This window comes from Oncorhynchus clarkii, chromosome 32, assembly GCF_045791955.1.
Source record: "Oncorhynchus clarkii lewisi isolate Uvic-CL-2024 chromosome 32, UVic_Ocla_1.0, whole genome shotgun sequence".
NCBI lineage: Eukaryota > Metazoa > Chordata > Actinopteri > Salmoniformes > Salmonidae > Oncorhynchus > Oncorhynchus clarkii.
Window position 1 is genome coordinate 34,197,261 of NC_092178.1, and position 26,843 is coordinate 34,224,103.

The window sequence follows — 26,843 nt, forward strand, 5'->3', positions numbered from 1 at the left end:
AGAACACCTATGCACAACTCACATTTCCAACATACTTCACATGTCTTCTTGGAACAGTCCCTGTAATGACGCAACAGAACAGGAGTTAGTTTTAAAACACCACAGTCAGTCAGGCAGGCCTGCTAATGAGATCATTTATCAACCTAATTTCATCTGTAATTAACCTGCACCTTAATGGGTGTCAAAAGGCTTTGCTATTAGCAACAACCCAACCCTATTCAAAGACATTTACTGATGAATGAACACACTGGTTGAACACTCTCCAGTTAGACTTAATAGTGTACAACACCTTGTGTGTATACCCGTGTGTATACAGTAAATTGTATTTAACTGGTAACCGACTTTAACCGAGTCTGCGTGTGTATGTTTGAGTTTATTTTGATTTTTACAGGGACAGTGCACATTAATCAACGTTTCAGTAAAAGTGCCGGTTTTAGCCAGCCGGGCTAATTTTCAACCGCAGTCCCTGGGCAGGTTATTAAAAACAATTACAATATAGACAATCATTGAGCAGTGAGCACACGCAGAGCAACATAGGACAAGCAAGACGTAGCATACAGACAGAGCAACATAGGACAAAAAGCAGCAAGACAAAATTCATAAAAGCAACAAAGTGTTTCCACACCTCACAAGCTACAGACAACAGACAACATGGAAAGCGGAAATACACAGCTAGGGATTATGATCACAAATCTGATTGCTCTTTAGCCATGTATTCATAAATTTTGTGAAAATGTGATAGGTGGTGCAGTTGTGTGTGTCTGATGGCAGTGTGCTCCAGACATGGGAAGCTCTCACAGAGAAAGCAGATTTACGGTGCTTATTTATTTAAGGTGCTTATCCTTAAGGGAACTATACAGTCACCTCTCATGGCAGACCTTGTGGATCTGCTGCCATATGTTTGGGTTTTCTGTTTAACAAACATACTGAGTGGAGGGGGAGCCAGGCCATTTAGGATCTTGAATACAAGACATGCGTCGGTGTATTGCACAAGATTTTCCCAACTCAGGAGTTCATGCTTTCTGAGGATGTAACAGTGATGATGGCTATTGGGCTTCCTATCAAGCACTTTGAGAGCCTGTTTGTAGACAGACTGAATAGGTTTTAATGTTGTACAGCAAGCTTGGGCCCAACTAGTCAAGCAGTATGTTAAGTGGGGGAGTATCATAGATTTGAAGTACAGTTTTGCTACCGCAGTAGTCAAACAATTTCGTATAAATCAGAAATTAGCTAGGTTGAATTTGGTGATCTGAATGACCTTTTTCACATGCTTTTTAAAAGAGAGGTTGGAATCAAGTATGTTGCCATGGTACTTAAAATCAGAAGCCACCTGGAGCTTCTCCCCTGACACAGACATCTGGTATACCTTGCAGAGCAGTGGTGTAGTTGGGCTGGCCAATGGGGGAGCTGGCTAGTGAGACTACGTTGGCGATGACGGGATCAGACACGCTCGTAGCAGTGGTAGTATTGGAGGGGGATTGAGCGATTGAGATGGCCACTGGAAGGATGAGTGGAAGAGAAAGAATGAGAGCGTAAGAAAAAAATGTTATTACACAGTGCTTATGGAACGTGATTAAAATGGACTGTTTTTTTTTTGTCAACGAGCTACACAAAAATACTAATTTCAAAATGGGAAGAAAAATATATATTTTTTTCAATAATGAAAAACAAAAGTAACACTAATAAACCTTGATAGAAAAGGTATTCACCTCCCCGAGTCAATACGTGGTAGAAACACCTTCGGCAGCGATTACAGCTGTGATTCTTCTTGGGTAAGTCTCATAAGAGTCTTGCACACTTGTATTGTGGAATATTTGACCATTATTCTTTTCAAAATTCTTCAAGCTTCTATCAAGCTTGGGGATCATGGCTATACGGCAATTGTCAAGTCTTTCCATACATTTTCAAGCAGATTTAAGTCAAAACTTTAACTTGGCCACTCAGGAACATTCACTGTCTTCTTGGTAAGCAACTCCAGTATATATTTGGCTTTGTGTTGTAAGTTATTGTCCTGCTGGAAGGTTAATTAATCTCCCAGTGTCTGGTGTAAAGCAGATTATCCTCTAGGATTTTGCCTGTGCTTAGCTCCACCCTTTTTATTTTCATTCTGTCAAGCAAACCCATAACATGATGCAGCCACCACCATCCTTGAAAATAAGGAGGCAGTTACTCAGTGATGTGTTGGATTTGCCCCAAACGATGCTTTGCATTTAGACTCGAAATTGAGCTGAGGTGTATCCTGTTCCATTGATCATCCTTGAGATGTTTCTACAACTTGACTGGAGTTCACCTGTGGTAAATTCAAAATGATTGGACATGATTTGGAAAGGCACACACCTATCTATATAAAGTTCCCACAGTTGACAGCGCATGTCAGAATAAAAACCAAGCCATGAGGTTGAAGAAATTGTCAGTAGAGCTCCGAGACAGGATTGTGTCGAGGGACAGATCTGGGGCAGGGTATCAAAAAAAAGGTCCCCAAGACCACAGTGGTCTCCATCATTCTTAAATGGAAGAATTTTGGAACCATCAAGACTCTTCCTAGAGCTGGCTGCCCAGCCAAACTGAACAATCGGGGGAGAAGGGCCTTGATCAGGGAGGTGACCAGGAACCCGATGGTCACTGACAGAGTTCCAGAGTTCCTCTGTGGATATGGGAGAACCTTCCAGAAGGACAACCATCTCTGCAGCCCTCCACCAATCAGGCCTTTATAGTAGAGTGGCCAGATGGAAGCCACTCCTCAGTAAAAAGGCACATGACAGCCCACTTGGAGTTAGCCAAAAGGCACCTAAAGGACTCAGACCATGAGAAACAAGATTATCTGGTCTGATGAAACCAAGATTTAACTCTTTGGTCTGAATGCAAAGCGTCACGTCTGGAGGAAACCTGTCACCATCCCTAAGGTGAAGCGTGGTGGCAGCATCATGCAGTGGGGATGTTTTTCAGCGGCAGGGACTGGGAGACTAGTCAGGATCGAGGGAAAGATGAACGGAGCAAAAAGTAGAGAGATCCTTGATGAAAACCTGCTCCAGAGCGCTCAAGACCTCAGACGGGGGCGAAGGTTCACCTTCCCAACAGGACAACGACCTTAAGCACACAGCCAAGACTTAGGGACAAGTCCATGAATGTCCTTGAGTGGCCCAGCCAGAGCCCGGATTTGAACATCTCTGGAGAGACCAGAAAATAGCTGTGCAGCGACGCTCCCCATCCAACCTGACAGAACTTGAGGATCTGCAGAGAAGAATGGTACACACTCCCCAAATACAAGTGTGCAAAGCTTGTAGCGTCATACCCAAGAAGACTCGAGGTTGTAATTGCTGCCAAAGGTGCTTCAACAAAATACTGAGTAAAGTCTGAATACTTACGTAAATGTGATATTTCATTTTTCTTCCATTACAATTGTTAACATTTCTAAAAACCTGTTTTTGCTTTGTCATTATGGGGTATTGTGTTGATTGATTAAATTATTATTTTTCCCTCATCAATTTTAAAATAAGGCTGTAACGAAACAAAAAAATGTGGAAAAGGTCAAGGGGTCTGAATACTTTCCGAATGCACTGTATGTATGTTTTGGGATATTTTAATTATTTTCACTGTCATTTAGGTCATTATTGTGGAGTCACTACAATGTTGTTGATTCATCCTCAGTTCACTCCCATCACAGCCATTGAACTCTGTAGCTGTTTAAAAAAAATCCCCAATGGCCTCATCTAAGGAGTTTTATTTCCTGTCCAGCAGCTCAGAAGGACAGCTGCATCTTTGATGTGTCTAGGTGGTTTAATACATCATCAAACAGCATAATTATTAACTCGACCATGCTTAAAGATATATTCAATATCTGATGTTATTGTTACCCATATACCAATCACTGCCCTATTTTATGAGGCTTTCGAAAAGCTCCCTGGTCTTTGTAGTTGTGCTTGAAATTCAATAGTTCACTGAAGGACCTTACGTATGTATGGGGGACAGAGGAAGTGGTAGTCACATTCAAAAATCATGTCAACCCCTATTATTTCACACAGAGTGAATCCATATAGCTTATGTGAGTTGTTAAGCCAAATTTTTACTTCTGGCCAAATCTTACTTTACTTCTAATTTTACACTTGCAATAACAAAGGGGGTGAATACTTATACAATGACAATTTTAGTTATTACATTTTTATTAATTTGTAAAATAATCTCATTTTATTATCCACTTTGACATTAGGGAGTATTTTGTGTAGATCAATGACAAAAAAAAAAGACAATTATAACTATTTCAACCGCACTTTGTAAAGCAACAAAATGTGAAAAAGATTCAAGGACGTGTAGACATTCTATAGGCAAGGAGTGTACCAAACATTCAGAACACGTTCCTAATGTTGACCTCAGAACAACCTCAATTCCTCAGGGCATGGACTCGTCAAGATATCGAAAGTGTTCCACAGGGATTCTGGCCCATATTGACTCCCAATGCTTCCCACAGTTGTGTCAAGTTGGCTGGATGTCCTTTGGGTGGTGGACCATTCTTGATACACACGGGAAACTGTTGAGTGTGAAAACCCAGCTCTTGACACCTACCATACCCCAATCTTTTGTCTTGCACATTCACCCTCTGAATGGCACACATACACAAGGTCCCAATTGTTGCAATGCTTAAAACATCCTCCTTCAACCCATCTCCTCCATTTCATCTACACTGGGGGACTCCGAGACTGTGTGTACCTCTCTTTTCAAATCACGAGCTGTGACAGGCCACACAAGGACATGTAGTACCCTATAATGAAACAGTACAATTGTGCTATATCCTAAATCCTACCCTTTTGGCCCTGGGGCTTGCCCTGGGTCTGGGTCTGCAGGCTGCAGAAGTCGAGCAGACACTGGAGGTTGCAGAAGTGCTTCACCTCGCCCAGCATCGGCAGGGTCTCAATCAGCTTCCCCTGGCGCTCGCACGCGTCACACTTGGCCACCTGAGGCAAAAATCAAGATGTAGAAAAGGCAGTTAGAGAGTACCGCAGAGTAAGAATTTCTTAAGAGTTAGCCAGGTGGGACATGCACATACCAGTACATAAATGTTACCTCAAAGTATCAGCAAAGTCAGAGCTGGTCATTTAGGGGGATAACTTGAAGAGTCCAGAGGACTAGGGGGTTGGGATTATTTAAGATAATCTGAAGAGGTTTTAGGGGTTTGATGGCACAAGCGGGGAGCCCAGCCAACAGAGAGTTGCAGTAGTCCAGACGGGAGATGGCCTAGGACCTGCGCTACTTCCTGTGTGAGGTAGGGTCGTACTCTATGGATGTTGTAGAGCATGAACGAGTCACTGCTTTGATGTTTGCAGGTAAAGACACGAGGTGTTTTTCCTCAATAGGCATACTGCTGTGATCCACACTCGTGCTCTGAGTGAATTCTCTTGAGTACCTTCTTGTGAGGACGAGAGTGTGGAGAATGCATAAAACAATACATTTGAGAAGCACTCTCACTCCCCCTACTGTATTACCTCACTCTTCACCTCCCCATTCAGTGAACCTTCTTCCAAGATATACACAAAACAAACGTTTTACTTAATTATCAGCTAGATATATGAATCGTAATAATCAAGCTAACCAGCTAGTCAAACAGGCAAAAATGACCTAAAACTAATTTTATGCAAGGTAGATGTACCTTTTTCGTGGGTAGCTACCAATTCTAGCCCTATTGACTAACCCATTCACTGAACCATCTCTCAGCCAGGACAACAATGGCAGTAGAAACTAAACAAGAAACACAAAGCAACTGTTTTACTTCATAATTATCTGCTAGCTACATGTGAATCGTAATAATGCCTTTTTCGTGGGTAAAAGGAGCGGTCTGCCAGGTAGGATGCAATCCAAGAGTGTGCAGAGCCTGAGACGCCCAGCCCTAAGAGGGTGGAGAAGATCTGATAGAGCCTAAGACGCACAGCCCTAAGAGGGTGGAGAAGATCTGATAGAGCCCGAGACGCCCAGCCCTGAGAGGGTGGAGAAGATCTGATAGAGCCTGAGATGCCCAAACCCTGAGAGGGTGGAGAGGAGGATCTGATGGTTCATGGTGTTGAAGGCATTGGATAGATCTAGGAGGATGAGAACAGAGGAGAGAGAGTCAGCTTTGGCAGTGCAGAGAGCCTCCGTGACACAGGGAAGAGCAGTCTCGGTTAAGTGACCAGTCTTGAAGCCTGACTGGTTAGGGTCTGAGATAGTATGAGATAGTTGGTCAGAGAGAGCACGCTCAAGTGTTTTGGAAAGAAAAGGAGGGATACCGGTCTGCAGTTCTTGACGTCAGAGTCAACGAGCGTTTGCTTTTTGAGGAGGGGAGTGAATTGGGCCATTCTGATGGGACGCAGCCAATGATCAGGAATGAGTTCATAAGGGAAGAGAGCAATGGGAAGTCTCCAGAGATGGTCTGGAGAAGGGTATGTGGTCGAGCAGGCAGGCAGGTCAGGCGGCCGGACCTCAATATTTGCAGGGCTTATAGGCTGAGTGAATGAAGAGCAGATGTCTTCAGCTTTCGTTTCAAAGATGTTGACAAAGTCGTCCGCAGAGAGGGACGAGGGAGGGGGTGGAGGATTAAGGAGGGAGAAGGAGGAAAATAGTTTCCTACGGGTAAGAGACAGAAACGTGACATTGAAAGGATGATAGGCCGTCCACAAGTGTAGTTTTCCGCCATTTTCGCTCAGCTGCCCCGCAGCCCTGTTCTGTAAGATCGCAATGAGTCACTCAGCCACGGAGGCCCGTGCCGGCCGGGAGGAAAGGTGAGGGAGAAGAGAAAATCTACCCCCAGGAGACATTAGCAGCCCTGTGCCACCACCGCAACGAACAGATGCTCTCGGGCTGTGAGGGGAAAGCTGGAGTAGCAGTCTTCTCTGGGGTGTTCCATGTCTCCGTCAGGGACAAAAAGTCAAAGGACTTAAGGGTAGCATAGGCTGAGATGAACTCTGCATTGGTCCAAACAAGGCCAGAGACCAGGAATTCCACATAAGTTGTGCGCGTACTGTAAACTAAATTAGAAGGGTTGCATCCAAGGGGTGGGGAGCATCTGTAAAGCCTACAAGCGAGAGGAGCAAATGGGTACAGAAATCACACACACAGATGCCAAAGAGCAAAATGAGATCTGAAAATAACTAGGTAAGATATTTAAGTGAGAGAGTGGTGTGGAGCCTTCCTCTCTTTCCATCCTGGAATAACTCGGCAGAACAAAGAACCGTCTTTGTTTCGGCGGCAGTCTTAAGTTCTGCGACGAGACTGCTGCTGACATGGATGCCGTTTACAGCCGCCGCTGAGAAAACGGGGGAGACCGAAGCACTTACACTAATTGCCCTGCCAACAGCGATTCCAACTGCCACGTTGGATATACCATTTGGAAAGTTAAATTCATTCACTCATGTGGTTTCTTATCCCCCACTTCTTCCTTCCACCTGCACAAATATGAGAGAACAAGTCTCCAAGTTTTCAGACAAGTCTACAAAAGTCTGTAGTGGAGTCATTTCAGATCCATTCAAACTGAAAGAAAAAGGGGATACACACCAACAGAAGACTGCTCCTCAGTATTGAGCCTCATTGAACCCTAGGTGTTTTGTTCAGTTCTTTAGCGTGGTTCCTTTCTATACCTGACAGAAGAGCAGGGTGTAGTGGGACTTGCACTCATCCGAGCAGAACTCCTCCACCTTGCCTCCGTACTGGCCCGTGACGGCCTCCTGCGCGGTAGAGGCGCAGTAGGCACAGGTTCTGCAGTGTTTCCCCCAGCGCTTGGTCAGGTCGTGCTTGTAGAGCAGCTTACAGCCTGGATATGGCGGAGAGAAGAGGGCGAGAGACAGGGAAATGTGTCTTTAAACACAAAGGCGCGAACTCCTGGAAGTAGCAGGCCTATTAAAACATGTCCGATTCCATCCTCACCTTCACTGCAGAAGGTGTAGTCCCTATTGTTGATTCTCTTGACCTCCTTGGCTGGCTTCTCAATCTTGCAGTACTCGCAGCGCGCCATCTCATAGTTGATCTTTCTGTATTCCTCGGAGCAATTTACTGAACAGAGGAATACCATCTTATCCTGTAGGGTTGCAGACATACATTCAATCAACTCTACAGCAGCATTAACAGAGGCTGTCGACATAGTGTTTGTGAGAGGGCGAGAGAGTTCCACAAAATGGAGGAAGATGGAAAAGCAAAGAGAAGAGAAATGAGGGGGATAGAGAGAGATATTAAATACAGTATAGGTACCTTGAACTGAATGAGCTCGGGCTTGGAGGAGAAGAGGCGGTGGCACTGGAAGCAGGGCAGTCTGGTCCCTTGGGATCCCCTGTCCCTGGTCTGGCCCGGGGCCGCGGGGGGAGCTGTGGTCCCTGTGCCTGGGGTCACGTTCATCTGGCTCTGGGAGTTGCTCTTATTGAACTGATCCTACAGGCCACAGAAATGTTATAACACTGTAGTGTCAGTGCAGGACAGCAAACAGTACTTTGTACAGCGTACATGGCGTACATTTATAAACAAAGCGTAAAATATCAAAAGCAAGCGCTATTAGAGCCTCAATTAAGATCATTGAAGATCATTAAGTTGCCGTCCTTGAAATGTTTCTACTCTAATTAACGTTTCAAATGAGCTAATTCATCAACCCAGAGGAGGTGTTACCTGAAAGGTGACGACACAGTTCATGGTGCAGAAGTTCCGGATGGAGCCGTCCGACATGGCCAGATGGAAGGAGGGCACCGTCTTCTGACCACAGGTGTTGCACTCAACCTGAGCACCTAGGTCGACACGAAAGGAGGAGAGTGTTATGAATGTATATGCATACGGGTGAGCGAGCGAGAGCAAGGTGTACATGTTGCCGAGGTGGTTAGCCTAGCTATACCTGAGGAGCTGACGGTCTGTACTTTGTGGGCTGTAACACAGCCAGTAGAGCAGAACATCTCCAGCTTGCCATCAGAGTCGGCGCTGTCGACCATCTCCACCGGTGCGCGGAAGTTGCGGCACATAGTACATGCCACAGACTTCTTAGCTTTCTGAAAAACCAGACCGACGACAGAGGAAGAGAGAGTGAGTGCTTTTGCTAGCATTAACTTAGAAGGAGAAGGTTTTTATGTACTGGAGAAGATCCAAGGTCCCTCCGTGGGACCTCCACCTCCGAAGAGCTTTGAGAGGAATTGAGAAAACAAGGGTGGTCGGAAGCAAGGATTTGACAAATCGTAACGTTTTTAGAAAACAGCCCTAGTTACAGTCCACAGGCTTCTTCTGACTGCGTGACCTGCATCTCAGGGATCAGATTCTTACCTGTTTGAAGGTGGTGACACAGCCGGCGCTGCAGAAGGTCTTATTGACCCCCTGCATGACCAGCACGGTGACCTTGCCATAGCAGTAGTTGTTGCAGCTCTGACAGCTGTTCATGGACAGCTTGTTGGTGGAGCGGAAGCGCGTGAAGCACACCTCGCTGCACAGCCTGTGCATGCTGCCCTGGAAGATCACCTCGTGTTTACTCTGTGTGGGAGAGAACAAGGAGATCATGTTGAGACAAGACAATAGAGGGGCAGAAATAAATATTTAAGGCAAAAGGAGTCCAGTTTTATACTTTAACACACTAAAACCCACTATAAAAAAAGTCTGTCAATCCAAAAATTCTCACTTCCCTGTCAACTCTGACATTACCAGTTTTATATGGCCAATTTTGTTACTCCTAGCAACTACCACACCGACACGCGCAGAGACCATAAGTCCCTTACAATGCAGGCCTTTTTACACATGCTGCACTTGACGGCCCCAGTCATGGTGGAGAGGGAGGAGGAGAGGGTGGAGACGGCAGAGTTCCTCTTGAAGTTGAAGGAGGAGAGGCAGGTCTGGCTACAGAAGTCCTTCACCGTGCCCATTGTGTCCACAGGAGCTGTGATCACGTCCTTGGGGTTTGCAATCTCCCTGAGGGGGGGGGTGATAAGTTCATAATTGATCTACGAACATATTTTTGTTTACATTCAGGTAGCTCACAGTGCCTTACATTAAAATGCATGTGGAAAAAGGTAGCACAACGGAAGTCAAATGTGAATCATAGAGTAAGGCTTAAGTACAAAAGGTAAATCAAAGGATTTTTATTGGTCGTCACCTTTGGAGTTTGGTCCATTCATTTATCTTCCTTAAATAATTATCTACATAGCTACTCCATTGGCATGACAACAGCAAGACTCACTTGAGGCAGTAGTGGCAGGGTTTCTTGGCTGGGCATGGGGCAGTCGTCTTGACGACAGACGGTGGACTATAGGAGGTGAGGCAGGACGTGGAGCAGAAGAGGTCCGAAGAGCCCTTCCTCTGGTAGGCTGTTTGGCCCTTCAGTAACACCCTGTTACAGGCCGAGCAGGCCACCCGCATAGCCATGGGCATCAGCGGAGGGATGGAGGAGGCGGCCGGGGTCAAGGGAGGCATTACAGTCTTGGAGAGGGAGGTATCTGGTATGGATGTGGCTGTGAATAATAGAGAGGATGGGTGGAGATTGAGGGAAGAGAGAAATATATTTTGCTCCTTGAGAGCTTGCGGTAGACTATAACGATCCACTCACAGCCCAGGGATGTTTCTGCCATGAAAATATATATTTTTCAGGTTGGGATGTCAATCACATTTTTGGGATGTTAAAAAAAAAAAACTATTTCCGGCCTCTCGAGTGGCGTAGCGGTCTAGCGGCGTCACTACAGATCCGCGTTTGGTCCCGGGCTGTGTCGCAGGCGGCCGCGATCAGGAGACAGCGCACAATTGGCCCAACGTCGTCCATGTTAGGGGAGGGTTTGGCCAGCCGGGAAGTCCTTGTCCCATTGCGATCTAGTGACTCCATGGCGGGGTCATGTTTCGGAGGGCGCATGGCTCTCAACCTTCGTTGCAGCGATGGGACAAAACAAACTACAAATATGATATTACGAAATTGGGGAGAAAAGTAGACTTACATTTTTTTTATTTTTTTTTACGCTTTCCGTGTAAACTTTAACACCTGAAACCAGATATAAAGTATGTAGAAAAGATAACGTACCACCAGTGTCTTCAGAAAGCATTCAGAGCATTCAAAAAATCCTCAGCAACTTACACACAATACCCCATAATGACAAAGTGAAAACAGTTTTTTTGAAATTGCAAATTTATTAACAATACTAAACAGAAAATCCTTTATTTACATAAGTATTCAGACCCCCATCCTGTTTCCATTGATCATCCTGGAGATGTTTCTACAACGTGATTGGAGTCCACCTGTAGTAAATTCAATTGATTGGACATGATTTGGAAAGGCCCACCTATCTATATAAAGACCCACAGTTGACAATGCATGGTAGAGCAAAAAGGCACCGATCTGAGGAAGGGTACCAAAAAACATCCGCCGCATTGAAGGTCCCCAAGAACACAGTGCCCTCCATCATTCTTAAATGGAACTACCAAGACACTTCCTAGAGCTGGCCGCCCGGCCAAACTGAGCAATCGGGGGAGAAGGGCCTTGGTCAGAGAGGTGACCAAGAACCCGATGCTCACTCTGACAGCGCTCCTCTGTGGAGATGGGCAAATCTGCCAGACGGACAATCATCTCTGCAGCACTCCACCAATCAGACCTTTATGGTAGAGTGGCCAGACGGAAACCACTCAGTAAAAAGGCACATGGCAGCCTGCTTGGAGTTTGCCAAAAGGCACCTCAAGGACTCTGACCACGAAAAACAAGATTCTCTGATCTGATGAAACTAAGATTGAACTATTTGGCCTGTACAGTCGTGGCCAAAAGTTTTGAGAATGACACAAAAATACATTTTCAACGTTTGTTGCTTCAGTGTCTTTAGATATTTTTTCAGAAGTTACTATGGAATACTGAAGTATAATCACAAGCATTTCATAAGTGTCAAAGGGTTTTGACAATTACATGAAGTTGATGCAGAGTCAATATTTGCAGTGTTGACCCTTCTTTTTCAAGACCTCTGCAATCCGCCCTGACATGCTGTCAATTAACTTCTGGGCCACATCCCGACTGATGGCACCATTCTTGCATAATCGTTGCTTGGAGTTTGTCAGAATGTGGGTTTTTGTTTGTTCACCCGTCTCTTGAGGATTGACCACAGTTCTCAATGGGATTAAAGTCTGGGGAGTTTCCTGGCCATGGACCCAAAATATCAATGTTTTGTTCCCTGAGCCACTTAGTTATTGCTTATGCCTTATGGCAAGGTGCTCCATCATACTGGAAAATGCATTGTTCGTCACCAAACTGTTCCTGGATGGTTGGGAAAAGTTGCTCTCGGAGGATGTGTTGGTACCATTCTTTATTCATGGCTGTGTTCTTAGGCAAAATTGTGAGTGAGCCCACTCCCTTGGCTGAGAAGCAACCCCACACATGAATGGTCTCAGGATGCTTTACTGTTGGCATGACACAGGACTGAAGGTAGCGCTCAACTGGTCTTCTCCGGACAAGCTTTATTCCGGATTCCCCAAACAATCGGAAAGGGGATTCATCAGAGAAAATGACTTCCCCCCAGTCCTCAGCAGTCTGTACCTTTTGCAGAATATTAGTCTGTCCCTTATGTTTTTCCTGGAGAGAAGTGGCTTCTTTGCTGCCCTTCTTGACACCAGGCCATCCTCCAAAAGTCTTTGCCTCACTGTGTGTGCAGGTGCACTCACACCTGCCTGCTGCCATTCCTGAGTAAGCTCTGTACTGGTGGTGCCCTGATCCCGCAGCTGAATCAACTTTAGGAGACGGTCCTGGCGCTTGCTGGACTTTCTTGGGCGCCCTGAAGCCTTCTTCACAACAATTGAACCGCTCTCCTTGAAGTTCTTGATGATCCGATAAATGGTTGATTTAGGTGCACTCTTACTGGCAGCAATATCCTTAAGCCCTTTTTGTGCAAAGCAATGATGACAGCACGTGTTTCCTTGCAGGAAACCATGGTTGACAGAGGAAGAACAATGATTCCAAGCACCACCCTCCTTTTGAAGCTTCCAGTCTGTTATTCGAACTCAATCAGCATGACAGAGTGATCTCCAGCCTTGTCAACACTCATAACTGTGTTAACGAGAGACTCACTGACATGATGTCAGCTGGTCCTTTCGTGGCAGGGCTGAAATGCAGTGGAAATGTTTTTGGGGGATTCAGTTCATTTGATTGGAAAAAGGGACTTTGCAAATAATTCCAATTAATCGGATCACTCTTCATAACATTCTGGAGTATATGCAAATTGCAATCATAGAAATTGAGGCAGCAGACTTTGAAAATTAATATTTGTGTCATTCTCAAAACGTTTGACCACGACTGTATACTAAGCTTCACGTCTGGAGGAAACCTGGCACTATGTATACGGTGAAGCATGGTGGTGGCAGTATCATGCCGTGGGGGTGTTTTTCCAGCGGCAGGGACTTTGAGGCTAGTCAGAATCGAGGCAAAGATGAACGGAGCAAAGTACAAAGAGATCCTTGATGAAAACCTGCTCCAGAGCGCTCAGGACCTCAGATGGGGATGAAGGTTCACCTTCCAATAGGACAACGACCCTAAGCACACAGCCAATACTACGCAGGAGTGGCTTTGGGACAAGTCTCTGAACATCCTTGAGTGGCACAGCCAGAGCCCAGACTAGAAACCGATCCAACATCTCTGGAGAGACCTGAAAATAGCTGTACAGCAATCCGCCCCATCCCTCCTGACAGAGCTTGAGAGGCTCTACAGAGTAGAATGGGAGAAACTCCCCAAATACAGGTGTGCCAAGCTTGAAGCGTCATACCCAAGAAGACCCGAGGCTGTAATTGCTGCCAATGGTGCTTTAAAGTATTGAGTAAAGGGTCTGAAAACTTATGTAAATGTGACATTTTTATTTTTTATAAATTAGAAAAAGTCTAAAAACCTGTTTATTTTACATTTGGGGGTATTGTGTGTAGATTGATGACGAAAAAAAAAACAATTACATTTTTTTTAGAATAAGGCTGTAAGGTAACAAAATGTGGAAAAAGGCAAGGGGTCTGAATACTTCGAAGGCACTGTATATTTTTTTAATAACACAATCTTTGAGAACTATCAATTACCAAAACAAAAGCTAGACATCAGTGAGAATTGACAATTCCAAAAACAATTGATTTAGCAGTATTAATTTTGTTAGTATGTTTGAGCAAAAGAACCCAGCATAAACCAAGGCAAAATGCATAGAATAACAGGAAATTAGCTTTAAAACTGCAAAAGTTTCTCAGCTCCATGGCAGAATATGAATAATCAAAAGAAACTTGCATTAAAACTGCACAAATGTATCTCAGCTCTATCTAGAACATTTTAGAATTGCAGGAAATTGGCTTAAAAACGGAACACTATCTCTACCCCGCCAAAATAAGGGTTGTTAAAGTTCTGTTCAATTCGAAAATTGTTAAATGTTAAATTGCCCCCTGCCCCCTGATCTAGAAAAAAACCTGCAGCCAAGTTTCGACATTAAGGCAGTTCTTCTCAAACCTGGGGACACATTTTTGTTGTTGCCCTAGCACTACACTGATTCCACTAATCAGGTTTGCTGAGGATTTGATTAGTGGAATCAGGTGTGTAGTGCTAGGGCAACAACCCAAAAAATATGCACCCATTTGGGTCCCCAGGACCACGATTAAGAAACACTGCCTCAGGGCTTTGACCGTTGAGCAACCACTAACGTGTCCTGATGTGTACAAATATCAAAGTGCCCTGCTCACCGATTGGGGTAGGGGCGCCGCCCACAGAGAAGACGTTACTGATTTTCAACTCCTGTAAATAACAAAAAGGTGACATACATTTAACATGCACACAGGATTTGGGATAAAATACACACACAGCTTGAACTATATGCATTGACGTCAATATACAACGTTAATGTAACTCAGACAACTGAATGGTCCCGTTAGAACAAGGCCAGTGAGTTTAGAGATGTCGTACCTCCGCTGCGTCTGGTTCATCCTTGATGCCTTCTGTGAGGACGACTGGAGCCAGGGCCTGGTCATACTCCTCATCTACTGGCTCATCCTTCACATTCACCATGGAGAGGGTGTCAACGCTGGTGGACACAGGCTCTGCTGTCGGCTGGGCAGACTGCAGAGAACATTCAACAGCAGCATGCAACATTCAGTAAGAATTGTAGATGGAATCATGCAAGTTAATGATGAATGTTTACCGGCCATCTATTACACAGGTATTCTGACAGAGCCTTTGCAACACCTCGAAATCTTTAATACACATAAGCAGTGGCCACATTTCTGCCAAGCTTAAGCTTGTGTAGTCACTCGGGAGGAAATTAATTCACTCTATTCTTTCGGTTGTGCTGGAGAGAGGATACTCACATCCACAACTTTGACTGGCTGTCCTGTCACTCCATTCTCCAGCCCTGCAGGACTGTCAGAGCCTGCAGAAAAACAAGCAACCGGTCTTTCAGCTTGAGATTTGATTATTTATTTTTTAACAGTAAAACCATTACTGAGAAACAGAAGTGTACTCATTAGCATCTGAATATTGTGAGGGACCACACTAACATTCAAGTAGTCGGGTCATGTCTGAACATCATGCAGCCAAAGACTGTATATTCCAAAGACTGACTCTTGTGGACTCTCACCTTTACTGTTCTGTGGGAGAAAAGCTTCGCTAGAGGTGGGACTGGGGTGAAATGGTTTGACATCTTCAGAATGGTCCCCCTCCATAGGTGGAGACGAGCCGCCAGCCTCCTCAAAGCTGGTCTGCTCAGCAGGTTGCTCGGTGTCCTCTGTCGTGGAGACAATGTTTGAGAGATGGGACAGTGTGAGTAAGGTGACGTGTTTGAGGTCTGAGGACTTTCGACACTGGGGCATTCCATCACCAATTGAGTGACAAGCAAGATAGCGAAGTGTTTAGGGTAGCATCTCATCCGTAAAAACAAACACAACCTGAAGAAATGAATGAAGCAAACTACGGAAACAATTGATAATCCCGATCCTAAACTTGTATAGCCAACAAAAAGCTGCAGGCAGCAGTCTTATTACCTGTATCCACAATAGAAGGCATGGAATCAGTGTTGTCCACTTGCCCGGTCTTACTGGGCTTCTCTCGCTGCTTCTCTGTCAGTGCATCTGTCTCGGTGTCCATCTTCTCCACTTCATCCCCATGATCCAGGGAGTTGCTGCTAAAAGCGTCCATGTCGCTTCCCTCTTCCACAGCAGTTATCACGGGCATCCCCTCCAAGTTGTGTTCCTCCTGCATCTGTTCCTCCTCCACTTTGATATCATTGACCTCCATCTCATCATCAGCATCCACTACTCCCATGTCCAGAGGTATGTCTGTGCTGTCTGTTCCACCATTAGTTTGTGAAGCATTTGTATTGCCTGTTTCTTCCACAGTCTGGGGTGCATCTGAGCCAACGGTTTCTCCGACTGCCTGCGAAGCATCAGCACTGGCTGTTTCTCTTTCCGTCTGTGAAGCATCCACGCTGGCCGTTTCTCTTTCCGTCTGTGAAGCGTCTGCACTGTCTGTTTCTGAAGCATCTACGCTGGCTGTTTTTCTTTCCTTCTGTGAACCATCTGCACTTGCTGTTTCAGTCTGTGAAGCATCCACGCTGGCCGTTGCTGTTTCAGTCTGTGAAGCGTCCACGCTGGCCGTTTCTCTTTCCGTCTGTGAAGCGTCCACGCTGGCCGTTTCTCTTTCCGTCTGTGAAGCGTCCACGCTGGCCGTTTCTCTTTCCGTCTGTGAAGCGTCCACGCTGGCCGTTTCTCTTTCCGTCTGTGAAGCGTCCACGCTGGCCGTTTCTCTTTCCGTCTGTGAAGCGTCCACGCTGGCCGTTTCTCTTTCCGTCTGTGAAGCGTCCACGCTGGCCGTTTCTCTTTCCGTCTGTGAAGCGTCCACGCTGGCCGTTTCTCTTTCCGTCTGTGAAGCGTCCACGCTGGCCGATTCTCTTTCCGTCTGTGAAGCGTCCACGCTGGCCGTTTCTCTTTCCGTCTGTGAAGCGTCCACGCTGGCCGTTTCTCTTTCCGTCTGTGAAGCATCCACGCTGGCCGCTTCTCTTTCCGTCTGTGAAGCATCCACGGTGGCCGTTTCTCCTTCCGCCTGTGAAGGATCCACGCTGGCCGTTTCTCCTTCCGCCTGTGAAGCATCCACGCTGGCCGTTTCTCCTTCCGCCTGTGAAGCATCCACGCTGGCCGTTTCTCCTTCCGCCTGTGAAGCATCCACGCTGGCCGTTTCTCCTTCAGCCTGTGAAGCATCCACACTGGCCGTTTCTCCTTCCGTCTGTGAAGCATCCACACGGTCTGTTTCTCCTTCCGTCTGTGAAGCATCCACACGGTCCGTTTCTCCTTCCGTCTGTGAAGCATCCACACGGTCCGTTTCTCCTTCCGTCTGTGAAGCATCTACACTGCCTGGTTCTCTTTCCGTCTGTGAACCATCTACACTGGCTGTTTCTCTTTCCTTCTGTGAACCATCTACACTGGCTGTTTTTCTTTCTCTCTGTGAATCCTCTTCACTGGCCATTTCTCCCACAGTCAGCAAGGCATCTGTTATCATTTCTTCCACTGTCTTTGAATTCTCTACATAGGATTCCTTCACAGTTTCTGAATTACCAGCATCCCCTGCCCCGTCTATAGTTGAGGTACTTGCACTGACTGCATTGGTAGCATCATCCCCACTGTTTCCATCTGCCGAGGCTGTTGGTGCATTGTTGCGTGATGCTCCTGGGCCCACAGAATCCACTGATGCTCCTGCCTGAGATGGCTGCTCCATCTCCCTGTTTGGCTCGCCTGTATGCTGAGTTAAGACAATATTCTATTAATAATGGTCCTATAAGTAGGGCCCTGAGTTTTTCATTACCACGTGACCTGACCAGGACAAAGTCAAGAACACAGTTAACAGACAGATCAAGTGTCATGGCTACTGGGGGTAATGTCAAACTCATGCTTACAATCAAATACCAACGTAGTGAGAACCAAATAGAACCAAGTTTGAGAGTGCAGTGTTTAAGTTTGTTGATTTTCTTGGGCGGGAAATGAAGTGGAGGGTCGATATAACTAACTACCTCACTTGCAGAAGACATAACTAATTAGCTAGCATTAATTCAAAAACGTTAATTACCTCTGACTGGTCCGCTTTCTGTGATTCAGCCATGACTTGCTTCCAAAGGCAAAAAACGACTAGCTCTTATTGTCACTCACTCACAATATAGGTCCACCAAAATATACTAAAAACGGATCAGAGGCTTGCTAGCCAACATGCATTAGCTACTTCTGCCGCCTCCTTGTTGTGGGGAAAGCTAGCTAGGTAACGTTAGCCAGCTAGTAGCAACGATATGTCGCCAGCTAAAACGAGTCTTAATTTGAATTACCGAACAAGGTTCTTAAGCTTTGCCATGCATATGAGGTTAACTTCGGATATATCAATGCCGGTGAGTTATAACTTTACATAAGTCAAGTCCTTTGCATTTTCACTCTGCACAGCTCCTCGAAGAAACTAGCGAAACATACATCTGCGTAAACATGGAAGACCTGGCTATGTCATTTCCTGATTCACATCTACATTGCAACACCTCAGTTCCGCCAACAAGAATAATGAAAGCCAATTTATGATTGATCTGGCAATGCGATTCCGGAGGGTGTGGCATAATTGCGAAGCCTCGGGAGGTTTCAATATCAAGCTCCCCACCACATCTCTGTGCTTCTCCTAAATGTTGTAACAATGTAAAGGGCTGTTCATGCCTGTAAAGCTCCGCGTTGGCATGATTGGTTGATGGTAGGTGGGGACGGGAGGTCATATAAACCTACTTCATTTTGACAACAGCTTCGCTATGTGAAGCTCAAGAGGTATGAAATACCTGACTTCTGCAGAGGCCATATCACAGTAAATGCTGTATTTATCGGATTATCCATTTATAACCTTTAAAAGGCTGTACATGGTCAAGCCAATGTCTGAACGTGACTTTTATTCTGAAAGATTTCAAAATCGGTGACCCAAAAGTACTTAGTTATTCTTGCTTGCTTCACAGGTGTGCCAAGCGGTCAAGATTAACTACGGTAACTACTTCTGGGTCACGGATTTTTGGAATTCTTCAGAATAAAAATCCAATCCTGTATACTTTGCTAATTTTGGCACAATTATCAATATTCTATACTAATTATCATACAAAGAATAATTAAAAGTATTTCTATAAGATATTGTCATTTTATTTTTTTCAGACCTAAATGGTCAACAATGTTTTTTTGTGTGTGTACTCCTCTATCATTTAATGCGCCGTACAACATTATCTGTACATTGTGTCGCAGTAAAAGGGGAACTCATGAGCACTTGTAGTTTCCAAATCCAGAGTTAACACCCAGATGAGTGTCACTGCTCATTTGGCAGCCCTTATAAAGTGGCACGTAAACTTAAATCCAGTATTTTTTTTCTTCATATTGGACATACATAAAACTATTACGATCCTCTGGGTGTAAACTCTGTAGATTTGGAAACTATTGTAGAAGTGCTCCTGAGTAGAATGGACCCACCCTTTTACTGCGACACAATGTACAGATCATTTTTTATGCTGCAATATGTATGTCCAATATGAAAAAAAGATTGGATTTAAATTGATGGGCCACTCTTTAAGGGCTGTCAAATTAGTAGCAACTAAAAGTGTTCCTGAGTAGAATGGACACCTTTTTACTGTGACACAATGTACAGAGGCCAAATGATAATGACTATTATGTAGTTAGAGGTGAAGGTACCAGCTGAAGGATTGGAAATTTGACTCTAGTATACCAAAAGAATGCCATGCAAAATGAATATGCACAGAACTGTTCTGTCTAATTTAGCATGCCATCATACAGGGCAAGCTAGTGATTTGAAATCAGTATTCTATATGGCAGGGTTCCCCAGCTGTCGGCCCGCGAGGCACGTTGGTGATTTGATTTTGCCCTCCAGGTTTTTTGAGCAAAAAACAACACCAGGAAATCAGCTCCAAGTGATTTTTATTTAAGAAATCCGTTCCCAAGTATTCCCACGCATACTAGAGACATGACCGTATACAAAGCAAGGTTTGAAATTATTATATTTTAGTCAAACATATCTGTTTGGGCTTCTTGCGGTCAATTTGCAATCTACAAATTATTTGTAATTACGTTCCAGCCCCCCAACCATCTGCTCAAGAAAAAAATTGGCCAGCGGGCAGAATCTAGTTTTGAACCCTGCTAAATGGGAACATGTTGCTAGAGATGAATGTGACAGAAGAATATAAACAAACTAGATTAATTGTTGTAATGCGCCCTTGCGTGCAGCCTATGAAACGAGTAGGTCATAAGAGAATAACTTGAATCTAGTCAAATGATTAACTTTGGTCGAACCAGGCTGCAAACTGTTCTGCAGCCTTGTGAAGCAGATGTGCATCAAGTTTGGAAAATGCGGACTAGATATCCGGCAAAAAATGAGTTAACCTTGTATCCCCATTTACCTTTTTATGTTTATTTATGTCTCTATACACACACACACACACACCATCCTCTGCTCACTCACACATAACATGCATACATTTATATTGACTCTACGCACACGCACACCCACTCACATACAAGCTGCTGCTACTCTGTTTCTTATATCCTGATGCCTAGTCACTTACCCCTATACATATCTACCTCCATTACTCCAGTATCCCTGCACATTATAAATATGGTATTGGAACTGACCCTGTATATAGTATGCTTACTTACTTATCGTGTTCTTCATATTTCTTCTTATTTCTTGTTTTTTTTCTTCTAGTTATTGTTATTGATTATTGCTGTGTTTTGAGTTTGCAAGAAAGGCATTTCACTGTACTTGTGCATGTGATGTTAAAACTTGTAACTTGAAAAACAACATATAGCAAAACGCACATGCACCTGGTGGACTGCGGCATCCCCAACTAGTGTTGTGTACTGCTCCATTGACAATGAATGACTTCCACCAGAACGTAAAGAGTTTGATACATTTGGTGAACATAAGGCTTAAAGCAATTTATGCTTAATCTAATGGTGTGACGCAATTGCAGAGCCTCCGGAGGCATGTAGAGACCAATTTGAGCTCTGTACTACCCTGCCCATTTTTTTTTTAACAACGTGGAGGGCTCCATATAGCTCTGCATTGACATGATGGGTTGAGGATATGTGGAGGCAGGAGGTCCAGTATAAACACAAACTCACTTCCTTGACAACTTCCTTCTTCTTAGCTAAGCACAATAAATATAAATGCCCTGACTTTTGCATAGGCCCTATGCAGTAAATTATGTACAGCCACTGCTGACATTGGATTGACCATGTACAGCCTTTTAAAGGTTATAAATGGTCAATCCGATAAGAAGTCAGGGATTTCATACTTCTTGAGCTTCACATAGCAGAGCTGTTGTCAAGGAAGTAAGTGTTTTTATATGACCTCCCACCCCCTATTTACATGTTTTATTGTTCAAACATTATATGGGAATAATAGGCATTTTATCTAAGAAAATGTAGTCTATTTCTGAACAAAGTACAGAGTTTGGGAAACCCTGCTATTGGATGATCGAAATAGAGTACCACAGTATGAGTCATAACACCCATAAAACCTAGTGGTCAAACAGGGTTCCAATCGTTTTTCCAATAGGGGATTTTATAAACACTTAAAATAAGTGCTGTGTTTCATGTAAGCTTACCTTGGTGTGAAGTTTTGATAAGCATGTAAATCTCTCTAGGACAAGGTGACTTATCAATATATTCCCCTATATTTAGCCCACCCCCCCAAAAAAACATGAAACGCTAAACAGCTGCTAATCTGCCGAATCGAGACAAAGGTAAACATTTCTGGATTAACTATCTAATGTTAGCTACCGTAATTTCTGGACTATTAAACGCACCTGAATATAAAACGCACCCACTGAATTAAAAAAAATATATATGTATTTTGTACATAAATAAGCCGCACATGTCTATAAGCCGCAGGTGCCTACCGGTACATTGAAACAAATTAACTTTACACGGCTTTTAAACGAAACACGGCTTGTAACAAAAATAAATAGGCTGAAACCACTGAAGTCATCTCCTTCGGTGTGGGAGTTGAATAGCTTCAGAGCTGCTGACCCAGACTCGTCCGTACCCTGATGGACAGGCCTTTACGTCTCATAAATCTTAGACACCACGATGGTCCACCTCTAAAATCCTCAAACTTCATTGCGGTGGCGATTGTTTTGGCTTTCAGTCGGATCTGCACAGTTGAAACACCTCGGCCGTCTGCTCTCTGTGTGTTGACCCAGTCTTCAAGCTCATTTTCTAGTTCGGGCCATCTGCTTTTCTTCCCTCTGAAAGCTTTTGTTGTCTTCTTGCACGGAGTCAGTTCCTCACGCTGCTGTTTCCAACGTCTTATCATCGACTCATTAAGGCCAAGCTCCCGTGCAGCAGCTCTATTTCCTTTTCCAACAGCCAGATCGATCGCCTTCAACTTGAAAGCTGCATCATATGCATTTCTTCGTGCCTTTGCCATGATGTGGGTGACAAAATGACTACCGTAATCAGAATGATGGGAAGTTTGAGCGCGCTCCATTTACGTCACATTATGTGACGGGCTCAGTTTTTTGGCGGCATGAATCTTGCGAAAGCGGGGAAAATCCATAAATTAGCAGCGTCATTGTATAAACCGCGAGGTTCAAAGCGTGGGGAAAAAGTAGCGGCTTATAGTCCGGAAATTACGGGTAAATGTAGTAATTAATAAATTGGCTACATTTCTTTAAATGGTCAAGTCTGTGAACTTTTTTGTGCAAGTTTTTAAATTGACACAATACCTGTTAGCAAAGTTGTCAGCTCGAGATGACGTGCAGGAGCTTGCATGAATTTGTAGTCTTGCATGATGTTTACTTTAATGCTAATTAGCATTTTCGAATCTGAGAGTAAGTAGAGCCAAATATATTAATAAAAGTCACCTTGTCCCTAGAGATTTACATGGTTATCAAAATATCACGCTAGTGTAAGCCAACACGAAGCACAGCCCTTATTTGAAGTGTTTCTAAAATCCCCTATGAGAAAAATGAATGGTGGAAAACCATCTGGAACCATTTCCCTGTTTGACAGCGAGGTTTTATGGGTATTATAACACCTCCATTCTGCACTAACTGTGATTTTTATTTAGACATTTGGAACAACACAAATAAATAATCTTAACATTTAAAACTATATAAATATTAAAACACATACAAAAATACACATAAATATCAAAAAGAAGTAACAAAGACAAATAGAAACAAACTGTAGTATATAAATACAAATAAAAAAGAGAATTATTACACTATTAACCTATTGCTAACAGAAAAACACACAGTACAGTGTTTCTGTGTGTCCCCTTAGTGCCAGATTTCTAATTGCCAGAGACTGCACAATAGCAGTCAGACATGTCAACACCTCTCTCCATCTTATCCTCTCAGCCTCCATAAGGGCCATCTCATGCTTATCAATTGTTTCCCCTTTTTTGATCCTCAGTGTTTTTTCCATGTTTTCATGCAGTTTTGGTGTTCTGGACTGCTGTCGCATGAAGTCAGCAAAGAACTTGCATGTTTCCAGTCTGTCAGTCCTGAGTTTTCTAAATACATTTTCTTCTTAGAAAAGAGTTTGCAGCATAAGCAGAAGAGGCTGTTGTTTCTTTCAGAATGCACCAACCAACTTCTAGGGATTTTTTTCACCACTCACCAAGGTCTTCCTGAAATACTGGTGGCGGCAACTTCTTCCATCACTCTCATTCCTTGGGAAAACAGAGTGAGGTGGTCCTCTGCAAACTAGTTGTGTCTGAATTATGTCAGTCAGAACTGAAGGCCAGTCAGTAGGGTCATCAGACAGTGGTTCATCCTCAGCAGCAGGGTCTGTAGACAGTGGTTCATCCTCAGCAGCAGGGTCTGTAGACACTGGTTCATTCTCAGTAGCAGGGTCTGTAGACAGTGGTTGATCCTCAGCAGCAGGGTCTGTAGACAGTGGTTCATCCTCAGCAGCAGGGTCTGTAGACAGTGGTTCATCCTCAGCAGCAGGGTCTGTAGACACTGGTTCATCCTCAGCAGCAGGGTCTGTAGACAGTGGTTCATCCTCAGCAACAGGATCTGTAGACAGTGGTTCATCCTCAGCAGCAGGGTCTGTAGACAGTGGTTCATCCTCAGCAGCAGGGCCTGTAGACAATGGTTCATCCTCAGCAGCAGGGCCTGTAGACAATGGTTCATCCTCAGCAGCAGGGTCTGTAGACAGTGATTCATCCTCAGGCAGTAGGGTCTGTAGACAGTGGTTCATCCTCAGCAGCAGGGTCTGTAGACAGTGATTCATCCTCAGCAGCAGGGTCTGTAGACAGTGATTCATCCTCAGCAGCAGGGTCTGTAGACACTGGTTCATCCTCAGCAGCAGGGTCTGTAGACAGTGGTTCATCCTCAGCAACAGGATCTGTAGACAGTGGTTCATCCTCAGCAGCAGGGTCTGTAGACAGTGGTTCATCCTCAGCAACAGGATCTGTAGACAGTGGTTCATCCTCAGCAGCAGGGTCTGTAGACACTGGTTCATCCTCAGTAGCAGGGTCTGTAGACACTGGTTCATCCTCAGCAGCAGGGTCTGTAGACAGTGGTTCATCCTCAGCAGCAGGGTCTGTAGACAGTGGTTCATCCTCAACAGCAGGGTCTGTAGACAGTGGTTCATCCTCAGCAGTAGGGTCTGTAGACAGTGATTCATCCTCAGCAGTAGGGTCTGTAGACAGTGGTTCATCCTCAGGCAGCAGGGTCTGTAGACAGTGATTCATCCTCAGGCAGCAGGGTCTGTAGACAGTGATTCATCCTCAGGCAGCAGGGTCTGTAGACAGTGGTTCATCCTCGGCAGCAGGGTTTGGTGGGAATGCTGCTACAGGCATTTCTAATGGAGAGCACATGGGCATTATTTTACACATGTTATTCACAGCATTTATAGTGGTGGAACATCCCACATACATACCCAGTAATAATTAAATCATCATTGTTACCTACAATATGGAAACTTAAAACTTTGCAGAAAGGAAATTATTTATTTTGTTTATGTTATGCAGGGATGTACACACATAAACACATGCGTGTACCCACACACACACCAGTGTGCATAAACACACCTGAAGGATCCTGCTGGGGAGAAGTGGAAGCAAATGGGTCTTCATCCTCAAGACTCAGACAACATTTGAGGAGTTGGATGGCTCCTCATCCTGAGGCTCCGAGATCATTTCTGAAGACACCTGCGTGGCTGAGGAGGTGGATGGCTACTCATCCTGATGCTCTGAGATAATTTCTGAATAGGCCTGTGTGGCTGAGGAGGTAGATGGCTCCTCCTCTTGAGGCTCCGAGATCATTTCTGAAGAGGCCTGTATGGCTGAGGAGGTAGATGCCTCCTCATCCTGGCCAGTGCCAGAGGGTGCTCCAAAATATTTCAGAAGTGCCCCTGAATTTGAATTGAATTACAGTATATGAATCTGACACCCTAAATACATGTGTTGCACAATTAAATATACATGTCATTATGCACAATTTATCAAACTTTCAGAATAGGAACCAAATGAACCATACAACCTCCTTGGCTAATTCTAGGCATAAAACACACCAAAAGACTCAATATATCACAAAAGATACAAAATATTGTGTTTTAAGTTATCCTACAGCATTGGAAATTCCTTACTGAGCTTAGGACCTAGTCAAAACAATCACAGAAAACCTTTACGATGTTACCTCAATGAAAGTTAACCAAATCAATAATGTCCTAGTTAGGTTGTAATCGTTTTGCTGCACATTATCATGGTGAAATTGTGTGAAATTATATCCAAGCTAGTTGGACAGAAAACAGAATATTGTCGCCCTATGTGTAATAGCATAGCAAGCAACATAAGCAAGCAACATAGGATAACAAACATTAAGTGTTACGCTAGCCTATTTCATAACATGCATAATATTATACTCATAAAGAGATGATCTTTATATTTTGCACATTTCTCCTCTTCTTTTTTCCTCTTTGTCCTAAACTGGGCGCCTGATGCCTTAGACCTTTTCTTATTCTTTTGTGTTGATTTGGCACTCGAGCATCAATACATTACCCATCCCCCAACACTGTCAACCAAGAGTCAAGACTAAACCAATTCACCTCAGTGGTGTACAGAGTGGTTTTATATTATTCTTGATGATTTCGCACAAACCAGAAAAAAAAATGCAAAAATATGTCTGTGAAACTATATACTCATAGAATTATGAATGAATTGTGGTTTATTTGGTAACATTTCATAGTGTGACTGATTTGACTAATTGCATTAGTACTGTACAAAGTTAGAGGTGCGCTATTTTATAGATTCCCCCACTCTCCCTCCCTCGGGCTTCCAGTGGGGAGGCCTGAGTTCAACCTGCCCCCTTCCCATCTCGTACTTCTGAGTGGGAGACCTTCCCAGGCAGTAGCCTGCCTCACTCACAAACTAGAATCAGAGCGCCCACTCCGACAAGGTTAATTGACCCACAGTGACATGATGTCATTGACGTGACGTGCAAATGAGCGATAGAAAATCGCACAAATGCTAACGTTCCAAATATTTTTGTGCAGGCACCCTGTGCCGCCCCCGGCAAGATGCTGCCCTGGGCGGGTGCCCATATACCTATATCCGCCACTGGGTGGGGGTCTTGTGGTGGGTAGAAGGATATCACCACAGCTGGCCTGGGACATGATGAAGGCTGTTCCAGCCAGGTATCCATCCACGCCTGTATGCATTCCCCTCTTCTCCACCCTGATGTGCCTTGTGGTTAGGTGTACTCGCCCTGAGCGGACCCATATTACTGGCCTTACCTCTGCTGGTGATTGACTGGGTACGATGAGAGGAGTAAGGTCGTATCTCGCAATACGTATTCTCCCTGGTCCAACGATCCTACAGCGTTTAAAATATATTGTCCTCCTTAAATCGGCCCATTCTCTCTGCTGAC

General features: G+C 44.5%; 1 protein-coding gene across 3 annotated transcripts in view; it reads right to left on the minus strand.

Annotated features, from left to right (window-relative positions):
* The window catches only part of LOC139391646 (zinc finger MYM-type protein 4-like), a 30,589-nt gene extending 12,171 nt beyond the window's left edge, over positions 1–18,418 (minus strand). For 2 of the 3 annotated variants that reach the window (XM_071139036.1, XM_071139035.1), the window contains exons 1-17: positions 18,011–18,418; positions 15,937–17,686; positions 15,534–15,680; positions 15,265–15,326; positions 14,864–15,016; positions 14,644–14,695; positions 10,160–10,430; positions 9,702–9,891; positions 9,256–9,459; positions 8,837–8,987; positions 8,617–8,732; positions 8,209–8,385; positions 7,888–8,038; positions 7,602–7,774; positions 4,799–4,949; positions 1,367–1,498; positions 23–60 (exon numbers count right to left, since the gene is read on the minus strand). In XM_071139036.1, the coding sequence (XP_070995137.1) occupies positions 23–60; positions 1,367–1,498; positions 4,799–4,949; positions 7,602–7,774; positions 7,888–8,038; positions 8,209–8,385; positions 8,617–8,732; positions 8,837–8,987; positions 9,256–9,459; positions 9,702–9,891; positions 10,160–10,430; positions 14,644–14,695; positions 14,864–15,016; positions 15,265–15,326; positions 15,534–15,680; positions 15,937–17,686; positions 18,011–18,043 (3,951 nt within the window). In that variant the 5' untranslated portion in view covers positions 18,044–18,418. The remainder of the gene's footprint in view (positions 1–22; positions 61–1,366; positions 1,499–4,798; positions 4,950–7,601; positions 7,775–7,887; positions 8,039–8,208; positions 8,386–8,616; positions 8,733–8,836; positions 8,988–9,255; positions 9,460–9,701; positions 9,892–10,159; positions 10,431–14,643; positions 14,696–14,863; positions 15,017–15,264; positions 15,327–15,533; positions 15,681–15,936; positions 17,687–18,010) is intronic. The other variant, XM_071139037.1, reaches the window with a different exon arrangement.
* Between the last annotated feature and the right edge of the window lie 8,425 nt (positions 18,419–26,843).